This window comes from Hemicordylus capensis, chromosome 1, assembly GCF_027244095.1.
Source record: "Hemicordylus capensis ecotype Gifberg chromosome 1, rHemCap1.1.pri, whole genome shotgun sequence".
NCBI classification, from domain to species: Eukaryota; Metazoa; Chordata; class Lepidosauria; order Squamata; family Cordylidae; genus Hemicordylus; species Hemicordylus capensis.
The window spans coordinates 153,021,878-153,037,607 of record NC_069657.1 but is presented as its reverse complement, the minus strand read 5'-3'; the positions used below and the strand labels follow the sequence as shown (position 1 = coordinate 153,037,607).

The following is a 15,730-nucleotide window of genomic DNA, read 5'->3' as shown; positions in this document are numbered from 1 at the left end:
GCTGTTGTGCAGGATTCACCTACCTTTCTTAATGTATGTGGTGGCGAAACTACATTTTCCTAGTACTTAAACAATTTAGCTATCACTGGACATATTCAATTTTTATTACGCTAGATAGCAGGTAATAGTAAGTGACCGTCCTGTGGAATGTGGCTGCAGTGGTGTCATGGACAATAGCGAGTGCCTGTGACATATTAACACCACAGTTTTCCCCTCCCTCCAACCCATGAAAATTCTATGAACTAAAATCTTGGTTTTTATTTCTTTGGAGGCAGAGCACTCAAGTGCAAACACTTGTGGAAGTGGTTTGTTTGTTTGTTTTAAAGTGGCCTTTTAAAAATTGAATTTTTTTTTAGGAGCAAGAAGACTTGGGAAGCTTTAAAAACACTTACGTGAATACCACCAATATTACTCCCTTTTCCATATCAATGCTCCACCATTCTGTTAACCTTTTTAAATTTTTTAAACCTTTTTAAATTTATGGCTTTGTATTTCTTATTTTTCAATGTAACAAGTTTCCGCTTTTCAGTACTGTAGCACAATCTCCTCCAAATTAAAAAAGTTAGGGTGATCAGGAGCACCATCAAGAAACATCCTCCTACACTAAGACTAGGATATCTACTGTTCTGTACTGTATTGGCGATAGTAAAAGTGTTGTGCACGGAGGGAAAAATTCAAGGGTTTGAGATTACCTAGAAAGTCCTTCAGTTCCAAAAGATAAACATTTACATTGAGATATTACTATACCTCTTCAGGAACTCCTAATCTTTTGGCAGGAATCTTTTCAATGTAGCTTTTAAACATTTCTTCACCGCCTTTGTAGTGTGCAACAGCAGTTGCGGAAAATATCACTCCCTATTTTAATGACAGAGCCACAGTAAGTCTCAATGATTGCTTACATATCAACATAAACCTGAACCATTTTTAATAATTGATGGTCTGTACATTTTAGAGAGTATATACCTAAGAGACTGATTATCTATTTCATGTATACCTACAAGAGAATTATGTAATCAAAGCAAGGGCTATGTTGTCAAAAACCAATTTCAGCTATTAGCCATAAGCATTTTCTTACAAAACCTTGGCTTTTTGCATGTCGTTCACTCAGACAGACCATCGTTCTGTACAACCACAGAAAGTGACATTAGGTTGAGGACTCATCTTGAGGATCCCAGCTTTCATTTAAAAAAAAAAAAAGCATTCCGCTGTGAAGATGGGCCTCAGGTATGCACACAGGTTTTGCAAAACATCAGCAGGGTGGGGGACAAATTGGATTTCAAATGATCTGGGGGCACAGCTCAATATCTTACAAGTGTCTTAGACATCCCCACGAATAGCAGAAACTAAACAACCACTTATCTAAAAGTGTGATCACTGTGTAACTTGGAAAAGAGAGAGAACTTAGTTCTGGCATAGAATCTAAATTACCCTGGAACAACTTTGCCTCCACCCCCACCTCAGCACAAAGTGATGCCAATAGTCACCCTTCCCCAATAATCACATTATTTTGATTTTCAATTGCTCTGTTTCCTTGGTTTGATGGCACTTAATATTTTAACATACTTTTTTTTAATAGCAGGTCTCTGCATGCATTGTGAGCTTATGCAAATAAACTTTCAAGAGGGTCTTGTGTTCAAATTCCTGACAAAGACCAATCTCTCAAATCCAAATATGGGTTTAAACTCCAAAACTCTGACAGGCTCCAATGATTTTTCACATGCTGGAGGTGCAGTGGGCAATAAAGCACCTCCTTCTATTTGCATCATCATCAGTCTAAGGCAAATACAGTGTTTATAAGAAGTCAATTTGGCCCTACCTTTATTATAAGGCATTTGGCCCTACCATTTTTGGCTCAAAAATGCTTACGCTTATCTGATCATAGAGTCTGTTACTGTACCTACCGGGGCAACAGAGTTAATTCTCACTCCACTATGGGCCCACTCAATGGCTAAACTCTTGGTCAGATTATCAACTGCAGCTCTTGCTGCACCACTGTGCCTGTGAAGAAAGGAAGTCAAAAGGTGGAATGGGCTTCCATCAATCCAACCGCCTAGGGATGCATATGTCAGGTGATAGATAGACAGATAAGTAGATGGACAGAATAGATACATTAACCAGGTACACCACAAGCAAGGTACACTGGGGCATGTGGTAACTCCATCCAGTCAGAAGGCTACATTATTGTCCAGTAGCTGTAGTGATACACCTCACAAGCCTAATTAGGCTCAAACCCTAACAAGTAGTTTTCATCCTACAGATTTATACAGCTAGGGAACAATCCTAAACCATCTATCCTAAGCAAAGCAGGACAGGCAAATATTTATCAGCCCAAAAGATCATTTGCAAATATATAGTCTGTCTTATCCACAGAAGTGGTAGCCATGATTAGGAAGTCAGAGACTGGCTGAAAACCTGCAATGGAAAACACCACCTTTTGTACTTGCCCATTCACAGGTCATTCTATCCTCACTGAAAGCTCACATAACAGTAGTACCTCTTGCCACAGTTCCCAAAATTATAGTATTACAGCTAGTAACTAGAGAGCCAGGGGAACACATTGCTTCCCAAAGTTTTCCTGAGATGCAGAGTGCAATGGTGTCTTCCAGCAGAGATCACCAGCTAACACCTGACCCCATATTCTTCATGTGGGAGGGAAATCATGCATCATTTCCTATCTGGCAAGCACCCCGCCCAACAAGAGAGAAGAGCATGCCCCAGAAGAGATTAGTGCATTTTTCATTTTGTCCAGAAAAGAATGTTATCTGCTATACCATGTCTAAGCCAGTGGACACTCCTCCTGGCACAAGAGCAAAGGATGCCCAGAAGTAGTGGACATCAGGGTGTCCTCTCTTTTCATGCTGAGAGAGAACCAATCAACTTTAGGAACATAGAAAGCTGCCTTATACCGAGTCAGACCATTGGTCCATCTAGCTCAGTTTTGTCTACAGACTGGCAGCAGCTTCTCCAAGGTTGCAAGCAGGAATCTCTCTCAGCCCTATACTGGAAATGCCTTGTAAGCTTGGGGGCCAGATCTTCCCCAAAGGATGTGGGTGGGTGGATGGAAGGGAGAGAGAGCTCAACAGGTCCCACCCATGTCACAGTCACATCCAAGAATTGTATAGGGCTGTTCTTATAACCATTAGTTGGATGGGAGGAGCCTCCTAACCAGGTTCAGGAGCTGTGCATGCTGCCATTTTCTGCTCATGTGGGATGAGCTTTATATATTTCAGCTGATAAACACAGCAGAAATGCAGCTTTCTACTACCTGAAGGCTACTTGTGTTTAACACATTTTGCTCATGAGAGTACTCTAATAAACCATATTGATCAGATTTAACTGCTTGAGTTATTGTGCGAATTCTCCCACAAATGACCATAAGCAATGGACAGTACTCCTTAATTCCACAAAAGTCTCTTTCAGAAAGGAGAGGAACTTATCTGGAAACCAATGATTAAGTAAATAATAGGCTTACGACATGCCAGGAAACCCTTTCCACATATCAGCCACAATATTGACAATGGCACCTCCATGATCCTGCATCCAAGCATTGTACACTGTATGGAGACAGAAGAAAATTTAAGAAGTGATATGTTTAGATTGCCACTGGTGTGCAATAGTTAAATCAAACAGGTGAGTGGAATGAAGTTGTCTTAGTGCCAAATTGCCCAGGATTTTGTCAAGTTTTGTGAGGCTATTTAATGAAATAAGTCTCATCCACTGACCATACCTTTCTTGTATCACATTGTCTCATGAGCAGCAATGATAGGGCCAAATTTGACTTGCACAGTTTACAGTTGTGCATGCTCTTCAAAAGACTGACTATACCAATCCATCTTACTGTCATTTGGTAAACTAATCCCAGAAAAATTATGTGGGCTGCTGCAGGTCTGACTATCCCAAACAACAGTGACAAACTGGAACACATGACTCCCACATTAGTTCTGGAAAATCCGAAATGCAAACAAACTGTTTTCTGAGTTTACCCTTTCCCCCATAAGAAGTAACTGACCTCAGGCCTTTAACCTGAATTAGAGGCAATAGCATTCCATTACTAACTATTCCCTAGCATCAAGAACAAGATTAGTCTCCAAATAAGTATACAGTGTCACTAATATCTACTAGAACAGTACATCAGGCCAAGGGAACTCCTTTAGTTGCTACTCAGGAAAAGAAGCGACTTTCCCTTAAAGTTGTCAGGTCACAGGATCTGACCCAGAGTTTTAGTTGCCTTCTCAGGGTCTCTAGGGAAAGAAGCAGAATTTCAGAATGAAGGGACAAATTAAGCTTGACAGGCTATTTTGCCCTTTGACATGTGCTCTGTGACAACTACCCTACATTTCCACCAGGATCCACCCCAAAGCACCAGGTTCAGCCAGGCACTATCTTCTGCTGCAACTATCTCTTAGCTCCCAAGCTAAGCATCTGAGCCTGCATCTCAGATTCTGAGATTCAGGAGACCTGGCAACCCTACTTTTACCTTACCTACTCAATAGGAAAGAACATTTAAAAAGAGACTTGCGGGATCAGACCAAAGGCCTATCTAGTCCAACACCCTGTTTCACACAGTGGCCAATTAGACGCCTCTGGGAAGCCTACAAGCAGGCCATATTAATACACAAACAGCACTCTCCTACTATTGATTGCAAACTGTGGCAGCAAATTTCACAAAATATTTATGTACAAGAAAAACCTCACATATGCACATGTATGTATGCTTGCATCCTTTGAGATTTACTCACTGCAACACTGTCTGTTCCTGTGCATTCTATGCAATATTGCCTAGTTTATTATTCAAAACTGGGTATATTTATTTTTAATTTTTATGTAATTTAACACATTTCTGTACCACCCAAAACGTACGTCTCTGGGCGGTTTACAACAAGATAAAAACAAAGGTAAAACATTAATTAAAAACAAAAACAAAACAAGAAATTTAAAACAATTTAAAATTTTAAAACAATATTCTAAAGAAACATTAAAACAATCAAAACAATATCAGTTAAAAGCCTGGGTGAACAGAAGCGTCTTTAGAGACTTTTAAAAAGTTGTCAGAGATGGGGAGGCTCTTATTTCAATAGGGAGCGCATTCCAAAGCCTCAGGGCAGCAACGGAGAAGGCCCGTCCCTGAGTAGCCACCAGACGAGCCGGTGGCAAATGCAGACGGACCTCTTCTGATTATCTCAATGTTCTCTTAAATACACAGGGCCCAAGCTGTTTAGGGCTGTATAGGTTATGACCAACACCTTGTATTTTGCCTGGAAACATATCGGCAGCCACTGTAACTCCTTCAGTACGGGAGTAATATGGTCTCTCCTGGATGACCCAGAGACCAGCCTGGCTGCCGCATTCTGGACCAACTGTAGTTTCTAGACTATGTACAAGGGCAGCCCCAGATAGAGTGCATTGCAGTAATCCAGTCTGGAGGTTACCAGCAGATGTACCACTATTTTGAGGTCTTCTATCTCAAGAAATGGACGCAGCTGGCATATCAGCTGAAGCTGATAGAAGGCACTTCTGGCCACTGCCTCAAGCACTGGCCACTGGGACACAAAGGAGAGACTTGGATCCAGAAGCACCCCTAGACTATGTATAGTATTAGGCTTGTTCATTATGCCATCATTTTTGCATGGAACAACAAGGTGGAAATAAGCTAGCCCAGAGTCCTTTAAGAACCTCGTAATCCCCTGAAAGGTCCCCAAATTGTCCGAATACTTGGTTATGAAGAATCCTTCTGGCAAAAAATATAACCTCCAGATTGAGAACTTGAGGCCAGTGACACAACCGAGCACAAAAGTCCCCTGCATAAGAAGCAGAGTTCTGCAAATAACCTACTTGCCTATGTTTATATTTACACTTGTCCTCACCTGCTTTACAGCAGTAGAAAGTCCCAGTCAAGTTGGTTTCAATCACAGCATTCCAGCCTTTTGAACTGATAGATTCTGCTGGGCTAGGAAACTGGCCTCCTCCATTGTTTACCAAGAAATCTATCCTACCATGAAGATCCAATGTCGATTTCACCAGTGCCTCTACCTACAACAAAAGAAGCTGGGTTATCAAGATCACACATAGTAGCCTTTAGTACTGATCATTTTGACCTGTAGGCTTCAATTCATAGGTCTGTCAAGATTAAAAACAGGTGACAGGTATCATTTGGGAGATGCATACAGAGACAAGTCAAAAGGCTTTAAACAAGGGCTAATAAAAAAAGTGTCCACACTAAACAAACTGTAGACAGCATCTAGAAATGCAGCATCCATTTGAAAATCATGAACATTGAACTGTGTGACTTCTAGAGCATTTCCTGCCCATCAATTTCAGTGGATGATTCAGAGTTCTAGAATTGTTAAGTAAAAGGAGAAACATCTCTCTCTATCCACTTTGTCCACACAATGCATGACCCTTTAAACGTTTACCCCAGGGATAGGCAGCCTTGGCTCTCCAGCTGTTGTTTAATTACAACTCCCATAATCCCCAGCCCATTTACTGTAGATGGGAATGATGAGAGTTGTAGTTCAACAACAGCTGAGGAACCAAGGCTGCCTACTCCTGCTCTACCATGTCCTCCCTTTGGTCCCTTCTTTCCTAAACTGAAGAGCCCAAGACCTTCACATTTCCGCATCAAAAAGGTGCTCCAGCCCTCTGATCATTTTAGTTGCTTTTTCTGCACCTTTCCCAGTCACTTTTTGGGGACAAGAACAACTAGAACTGAAATTGAATCCAAATAAGATGGAAGTACTTATTGTGTGGGGTTGGAACTCAGGAGACAATTTTGATCTGCCAGTTCTGGATGGGGTCACACTTCCACAGAAGGAACAGGTACACAATCTGGGAGCGCTTTTGGACCCAAAACCTCTCGCTGGGGTCTCAGGTTGAGGCAGTGGCCAGAGGTGATTTCTATCAGCTTTGGCTGATACACCAGCTGCATCCGTTTTTTGAGATCAATGACCTTGAACAGTAGCGCATATGCTGGTAACCTCCAGATTTGATTTCTGATAGTGTCAAGAACTGTTGGCTCAGATCACCAGCCAGACAAAAATACTTCACTCGTTGGAAGGTTCCTCATGCTAAGTACATAACTCAACTGGACCTTTTTCTGCATCAAGCATCTTTTTACCCATCACAGACCAGTGGCAAAATACAAAGTGCTGGTAATAATGTATAAAGTCCTAAACAGCTTAAGCTGATAGAAAGCACCTCTGGCCACTGCCTCAACCTGAGACAACAGGGAGAGGTTTGGGTCCAAAAGCACTCCCAGAGTATGTACCTGTTCCTTCTGTAGAAGTGTGATCTCATCCAGAACCAGCAGATCAAACATGTATTTAAGAGAACACCTTCTCCATTATGAGCCCTGCTACCTGAGATCTGTGGGATCTGTCTGCAGTTGCCACCAGCTTGTCTTGGTGGCTACTCAGAAACAGGCCTTCTCCATTGCTGCCCTGAGGCTTTGGTATGTGCTCCCTGCTGAAATGAGAGCCTCCCCATCTCTGACAACTTTTAAAAAGGCTGTTAAGACACATTTGTTCATCCAGGCTTTTAATTAGATGTAGAATTTAACATTGTTTTAATTTGCGTTTTATTGTTAACCACCCCAAGACGCAAGATTTGGATGGTATATGAATATTTATTTATTTAACCAATTTCTATACCACCCAAAACTCACATCTTTGGGCGGTTTACAATTAAAATACAATTATTTTAGACCTCCAACTACCACCACCACCTCAGAACAAGGTTATAGAAGCAGCAAGGCCCACCGAGTGAAATAGGATTTGCTCCCAGGTAAGTGTGGTTCACATTGCAGCTTCTGCTGAATTGGGTAAAGACCAGTAGTACAGACTGAAAGGAACTTTCAGGCTACAATCTTTTGCATATAACCTGGAAATAAGATCTGTTTGTACTTAGTAGAACTTACCAATTTCTAAGTAAATACAGCTAGGGTCAGTCACGCTGTCAGCCTTTAAAACATTTGAAGTAGTGAGCTGCACAACTTTTACTGCACTAGCATTCATACTGTTCACAAGGTTTTCATTTGGAATGTTATGCAGATTTCTTTCAGCCTCTCCACCTATAGAATGTTTTCCAAACATCTCTCATTTGGGTTTCTTTTTATCAAATGCTTTCAAGTTGGTATTAAAATCTGAGTCACCTTAAGTGGTGCAGTGGGGGAATGCTTGACTAACAAGCACAAGGTTGCTGGTTCAAATACCCGCTGGTACTATATCGGGCAGCAGCGATTTAGGAAGATGCTGAAAAACATCATCTCATACTGTGCGTGAGGAGGCAATGGTAAACCCCTCCTGTATTCTACCAAAAGGAAACCACAGGGCTCTGTGGGCGCCAGGAGTCGGAATCAACTTGACGGCACACTTTGCCTTATTAAAATCTGGGGATCTGAAGCAAGCTATATAGCTCAGTGGAAGAGCATCTGCTTTGCATGCAGAAAGTCTCAGGTTCAATCCCTCCAGGTAGGCTTGGGATATACCCATCTGAAACCCTAGAGGAATGCTGCCAATCAGTGTAGACAATGCTGAGCTAGAGACTGTGATCTCAGTTGGCATAACTATACCACCCAGAGCCTTTGGATGGATAGGGCGGTATAGCAATGTAATAAATAAATAATGCAGCTTCATTTTAAAGTACAACTGGCAGGGATCTAACCAATGCCAAGTGGTATTATACCGCCCAACCTTTTTGTGTGTGTTTGTATTAATTACAGCTTGAAATGACATTTGTCTTTTGTACAACACTGTGTTCTCTATTATGTACAAAGGGGGATCCTTTTTATAGCTATCTATCAGACATGTTCCACATTTCTGCTATCACCACTGGTGGTCTTCACAAGGTTTTCTTTATATCCCCTGCCAAGCAAAGATAGAAAGTGCTAATTCAGCATCCCTCATTACCCAGCCCAAGTAAATGGCAACATTCTGCTGTGGTGGTCTATTCACAGATCACATAGTCCTACCAGAGACAGTGGATACCCAGCTGAATATCTGGTAAAAGGTATGTACAGTGTGTGCCAGTTCTATCTCAACATCCGTTTTGTGCAGAACAATCAGTAGCCTTGAATGAAAACATTTGGCTAAAGCAAATCAGTACAGATGAGTAACAGAGTGAGAAGTCCGAGGTTCAGCAAGGACAAAGAGCAAATTAGCTGAAGCTGGAAAATAAAAAGACTCATAGAAGAGGGAAGAGACTATACAGAACCTGAAGGTTTTTTAATAGAAAATGAAGACAGCAAGCATCACTTCTTTTAATTTCACACACCCACATATGCCCTTGAGCACTAGAGAAATATATGACGGTTACTTAATTAAAAATTAGTTGCAGCCTACATCTTTCCCCTTTCCCCAAGACAAGTGTTAATCAAGTTATGAAACACTTGTTTAGCAATATTTCTAGAGAGTCAGAAGGGAAAATACAGCCTCTTTAGGGGATATATCACCAGAGAGCTTTAAATCCCACCCCATCTCCTCTAACAGTGCCAACACACCACACTGTAATGCCATCCACAATATTCATACATCAGACAAAAGAGTTGTTTGCATAAGCCATTTACACATTATGTTCAAAACATGTATAATCTGCATACAGTGTACTCACATACAGATCTGTACACATACAGTTATTCACACACTATATTGAACACACATGCAGCAGTACACTTCCTATCTGTACCATGCATTTGAGGAACCAGTACCCAAGTTCAGTTTTAAAATGAATGAATGTAAAACTATAAACTGAAATTGTAACATATACTCCTGTGCTGTACTGGAGATGGAGAAGTGGAGGATTGCATGTATTCCACCTGTTGCATGCTCAAAGCTAGGTTTTTGGATTGTGCCTAGCCCTTACGGCAGGACAAAAAAAGTAGAGAATAGGCCATGTTCTATAAAGGCTGAAGAAAATAGAGCCAGGACTTGCTTGTCTGTGTTTTAGACGCTCTACTGAGTTATTTCCTCATCCTCCTGTGTACTGCACTAGTCCCTGTTGAGAAACTCCTTACTTTAACTGCACTTTCAGCCTTGCTGTGGTTCTTTAACCAGAAGAAACCCTGCAGCAATATCAGAATATGAAATCTTGTGAATTATTCATAGGAAAGTTGTTAAGGTGAAAACATCGAAGATGGGTTAAAGAAAATGCCAACCCATTTTCCTCCTTTTGACTAAAGGTCACTCCCCCGCCTTTTGCTTGTTGACAATGAGGCAGCTTTATGCAGAAAGGAAGATTTTAAAGTGGGAGAACTGAGTTGCAACATATAATACCTTGTTGTGTACAGTACCTTTGCAATAGATTCATTATCCCCATCACTTTCTTTTTTCACATCCTAAGCTTTGGGGATTCGGATATAGACCTGTACTGTTTCCGGCTTGTTCACAGTGAATTATTCAGAGCCATGTCTGCTCTTCACAGTCCTTTTCTGTCCTGTTTTTTAAAGCTGCAGTGCTCTCTTACTGCCTTTCCGTTTGGTAAATAAAACTTGAGAACAAGCTTGAAGTAAGCTGGTATGAACCCTCCTTAAAGATTAACTCAGTTTTTGCCTGTGAGTTTTTTCATAGTCAAGGGCCTTCTTTGTTGGATGTAAGCTTCTGTGGTTGTTCCATAGCTTGGAATGGAATGAATGTGTGTGTACAGTCATCCACAAACACATGTGCACGTGTACAGACAACTGTACACATACAACATATTGTCTGAATGCAGCTATAGTATTATAGGAAAAAAGTTAGAAGTGAGTGTTGTATACTGATCATTTGGAGAGCCAACTGTAAAAATGATTAAAACAGTACAAGACATTTTAATTTGAAGCTACTGAATTACTTTGGTCTCTGCAAACAACTTACTCAAACCCTCCTAAGATTATTTCAGTGAACATTATGGGCTGTATTTTTGCATTCCACAGGGATTCAGAATAGCTGTTGGCCTCATGAACTGAAAACAACTCTTCCATTCCAAACGATGGTTTCAGGGTATTTTCAGATATATACAAATTCTATAACCCAGGATTACATACATTTGAAAATAATTAAAATCAAACATAACTAAGATGCAGCAATTTATACCGTGCAAGCATTTAGAAACTTGCTTTCTAAGCTCTTGATTAAAGTCATGTACTCAGGAACAGCCACAGAAGCTTGCATCCAACAAAGAAGGCTCTTGACTGTGAAAAAACTCATGGATTAATCTTTAAGGTGACATAGGAATCTGGTGTTGGTGAATGCAGCTATCCTTCTGATTCCGTCCCCAGATCAGAATGCTTGCACCAGGATTCATACCAGCTTACTTCAAGCTTGTTCTCAAGAGTTATTTACCAAAAGGAAAGGCAGTAAGAGAGCACTGCAGCTTTAAAAAACAGGACAGAAAAGGACTGTGAAGAGCAGGCATGGCTCTGAATAATTCACTGTGAACAAGCCGGAAACAGTACAGGTCTATATCTGAATCCCCAAAGCTTAGGATGTGAAAAAAGAAAGTGATGGGGATAATGAATCTATTGCAAAGGTACTGTACACAACAAGGTATTATATGTTGCAACTCAGTTCTCCCACTTTAAAATCTTCCTTTCTGCATAAAGCTACCTCATTGTCAACAAGCAAAAGGCGGGGGAGTGACCTTTAGTCAAAAGGAGGAAAATGGGTTGGCATTTTCTTTAACCCATCTCCCATGCTTTCACCTTACAGCTTTCCCGTGAATAATTCACAAGATTTCATATTCTGGTATTGCTGCAGGGTTTCTTCTGGTTAAAGAACAACAGCAATACTGAAAGTGCAGTGAAAGAAAGGCATTTCTCAACAGAAACGAGTGCATTTCACATGATGAGGAAATAAAAACATAAGAACAGCCCTGCTAGATCAGGCCCAAGGCCTATCTAGTCCAGCATCCTGTTTCACACAGTGGCCCACCAGATGTGCATGCCCTCTCTCCTGCTTTTGCTCCCTTGCAACTGGTATTGAGAGGCATCCTGCCTCTAAGGCTGGAGATGGCACACAGCCACCAGACTAGTAGCTATTGATAGACAAATTCATGGAGGACAGGTCTAAGCCCCTTTCAAAGCCATCCAATCTGGTGGACATCACCACATCCTTGGCAAATAATTCCATAGATTAATTATGTGCTGTGTAAAAGAGTACTTCCTCTTGTTGGTCCAAAATTTCTCAACCTTCAGTTTCACTAGGTGAACCCTGGTTCTAGTGTTGTGAAAGAGGGATAAAATCTTCTCTGTCCATCCTCTCCACTCCATGCATAATTTTATATACCTCGACCATGTCTCCTCTTAGTCGCCTCTTTTCCAAGGTAAAGAGCCCCGGATGCTGTAGCCTAGCCTCATAAGGAAGGTGCTCCAGCCCCCTGATCATTTTGGTTGCCTTCTTCTGCACCTTTTCCAGTTCTAAAATATCCTTCTTAAGATACTGTGACCAAAGCTGTACACAGTACTCCAGATGTGGCTGCAGCATAGATTTGTATAAGAGCATTATTACTGATCCCTGACAGGCTTTCTACTTCTGATATATTTCAAGAAGTTTTTGTTATTCCTCTTGACACTTCTAGCTATATGCTCCCCAAACTCTCTTTTTGAATCCCTTATTGTCTCCTTGCATTTCTTTTGCCAGAGTTTATGTTCCTTCCTGTTTTCTTCATTTGGGCAGGACTCCCATTTTCTGAAAGAAGTCTTCTTCCCTTTTATAGCTTCCCTGACTCCACTTGTTAGCCATCCTAGCGTCCTTCTGAACTTGGTGGTACCTCTCCTCCTTCTTGGTATACATCCCACCTCCTTAATATAAATTCCCACTGTGGTAGTATTGTGGTTTTAAATAAGTTCCATGCTTTCTGGAGTGATTTGACCCTCCTCACCTTCCCTTTCAGCTTCCTTCTTACCAGTCCCCTCATTTTTGTGAAGTTTCCTCTTCTGAATTCTTTTACAATTCTCTACTTCCAGATATGCAGAATTGGAACACACTACGTTCACTGCTACCCAATGGTTCTGCAACTCTGACATCTCACACAGGTCCTGGGCACCACTCAGGATTATGTCCAAGGTTGCCACCTCTCTGGCTGGTTCTACAACTAACTGTCTAATCGTTCTAATGCACAGTCACTTAGCATGTCTAGAAATTTGGCCTCTCTTTCATTACCAGAATGTGAATTTACCCAGTCTATGTGTGGGTAATTGAAGTCACCCATTATTACTGCCCTGTCATTCTTTGATCAGACTCCCCTCCCACTAAAGAGTTAACAGGGAGTGAACCCTTGTCTTGACTGACACGCTGGGGAACTTCAGGGCAGCCAGTCAGTACACCAGGTGGTTGGGATACAGAGAGAAGTTGCGGGGAATTCTGGGAACAAGAAGGGAAGTCTTTATTGGAGAGAAGCGGGTGTGGAAAGGCTTAATAAGAGGCAATGGAGTTTGCTTCCTCATGGTCGAAGCCAGCATGGAGGTTTATTTCATGGAATAACTCTGTAGATCCTTAAAAGAAAGGATTGCAGGAAGCTTGATTCTCCTCAGGAATTGGGTGAGTACAAGAAAAAGGGAATTCACCATTGGTAACAGTTTGTTGCGTGTTAGAAACTTGTCTTTGGTCTGTGTTTTCTGCATATTCCTGGTACTGTTCTATTATAGTTTACCTACAACGTAATTGAAATAAGAGGCACTAGCCTATGCCCATCCTACCTAGGGTTTTGCAAAAGACTATAAACATTTAAACCTGCCTAAGACAACCTATTTTTGTAATCTACTAAGTATTCTTAACTGTATCTAAGAAAGCTAGAAAGCCTCAGACGGAAACAGTCTGAAGTAATTGAATAAAACTGTTGTTTTCTTCAGTCTTCTTAAAAGCCTCTCTGAGTTGGTTTTTAACTCAGGGAAAGGGGGGGATTTTCTCTGGTGCAAACACATTCGGCAGCTATCAGTTTTCTCATCCCGTGTAAGCTTACAGGTGGAAGGTTTTTGTACTTATCCAATTAAAAAGAGAGAGAGAGAGTTTTCCCTGGGATTCCACCCCAAGCCCAGGGAGGTTCAAGCTCTGTCAATAAAAGGGGTAGTGGCAGCAGCATTTTGAACCTACCAATAATACAGAATACTTTTAGGAAAAGCCTAGCCAAGCAGCTCAGTGGGGATGATTCAGCATTTCTTTCCCTCACGTGAGCTTGCTCTGAGACAAAGGCTTTAATCCACTACAATGCCTCTCATTTGTTTCTCCAACTCTAGGTCACTCTCAGCGCTTTGATCCGAAGGGCGATAGCACATCCCTAGTAACACATTTCCTTTCAGTCTTTGTTACCCATCATTTTTCTGTGGAGGTCCACATAGGTTTTCTAGCTTATTAGAATCTATCCCTTCTTTGATACACAGTGCCACTCCTCCCACAATCCTCCCCTTCCCTCCAGTAGTTATTTCTACTGAAAACCCAGTAGAGCTTCTAGAACAGAGATAGGCAAGTCCTGCCTCTAGTTTCTTCAGCCTTTATCAAACATTGCATGTTCCTCACTTTTTCTGCCCTGCCGTAAGGGTAAGGCACAATCCAAAAACATAGCTTTGACACTATTCAGCATGCAACAGGTGGAATACATGCAATCTTCCACTTCCCCATCTCCAATACAGCACAACAGTATAAGCTACAATTTCATTTCATAGTTTTACTCTCTGTTTAGCCTTGCTTTGCTTACCTTCCCTATCTTACCATGACTCCTTTGCCAGATTTTCACACTATATTCTTTCAGCAACAGTCTGCTACATACTCTTACAATAAAGAGCACTTCAAGGCCCATTTAGTCCAGTATTCTGCTCCCAACATAGGTCAGCCAGATGTCTCCAGACCAGGGATTCTCAACCTTATCTATCTATCTATCTATCTATCATATTTTTATACCGCCCAAAACTTACATCTCTGGGCGGTTTACAACAAGATTAAAAGTAAAACATTAATTAAAAACAAAAACAAAAAAATTAAAAGCAAGAAATTTAAAACACAATTTAAAATTTTAAAACAATATTCTAAAAACAACATTAAAACAAACAAAACAATATCAGTTAAAAGTCTGGGTGAAGAAATGCGTCTTTAGAGACTTTTTAAAAGTGTCAGAGATGGGGAGGCTCTTATTTCACTAGGGAGCACATTCCAAAGCCTCGGGGCAGCAACGGAGAAGGCCCGTCCCTGAGTAGCCACCAGACGAGCTGGTGGCAAATGCAGACAGACCTCTCCTGATGATCTCAATGGGCAGTGGGGTTCAAAATGAAGAAGACGTTCTCTTAAGAACCTTGACTTTCCAGATGTTGTCAGACCAACTCCCATCATCCCCAACCACAATGGCCAAAGGCTTCCATCCTAGGTATGCAACGGAAACTGCCTTGGTAGATGACCTACGCTGGAACTAGACGGGGAACCCTCCCTGTGAGCTTCTTGGAGAAAGGGTGGGATAAGAAAAATAATACAACATACACAATTAATTTTAAGAATTCATTCCCACAAAATATGGCAACTGCCACTGGCTTTTTCAAAAGTAATAGACTGATTCACAGGATAGGTCTACTAGCTATTATGACAAATAGGTGCTAAATGAAGACTGCTTACAGAAACAATGTGCTTCTAAATACCAGATGATAGAAACAGAAGCAGAAGACAACAGAAGACTCAGAAGCATCTGGCTGGTCACTGTTCAAAGCAGAACAGAAAGTTCAGACTAAGGACCATCCAAGGGCTCATCCTATGTTCTTATGAGAACAGCACTTGACAGCTTA

The 15,730-nt window shown here is 41.3% G+C and overlaps 2 protein-coding genes across 4 annotated transcripts in view; one reads left to right on the top strand and one right to left on the bottom strand.

Annotated features, from left to right (window-relative positions):
• Positions 1–15,730, top strand: part of TMEM169 (transmembrane protein 169) — a 60,222-nt gene that overhangs the window by 9,757 nt on the left and 34,735 nt on the right. The gene's annotated exons all lie outside the window — the stretch shown is intronic.
• The window catches only part of PECR (peroxisomal trans-2-enoyl-CoA reductase), a 33,355-nt gene that overhangs the window by 4,525 nt on the left and 13,100 nt on the right, over positions 1–15,730 (bottom strand). For all 3 annotated transcript variants that reach the window (XR_008317026.1, XM_053299961.1, XM_053299962.1), the window contains exons 3-6: positions 5,865–6,030; positions 3,473–3,554; positions 1,902–1,998; positions 748–855 (exon numbers count right to left, since the gene is read on the bottom strand). Coding sequence is in view for 2 of the 3 variants with exons in the window: in XM_053299961.1 (XP_053155936.1) it covers positions 748–855; positions 1,902–1,998; positions 3,473–3,554; positions 5,865–6,030 (453 nt within the window). In the remaining variant the exon portion in view is untranslated. The remainder of the gene's footprint in view (positions 1–747; positions 856–1,901; positions 1,999–3,472; positions 3,555–5,864; positions 6,031–15,730) is intronic.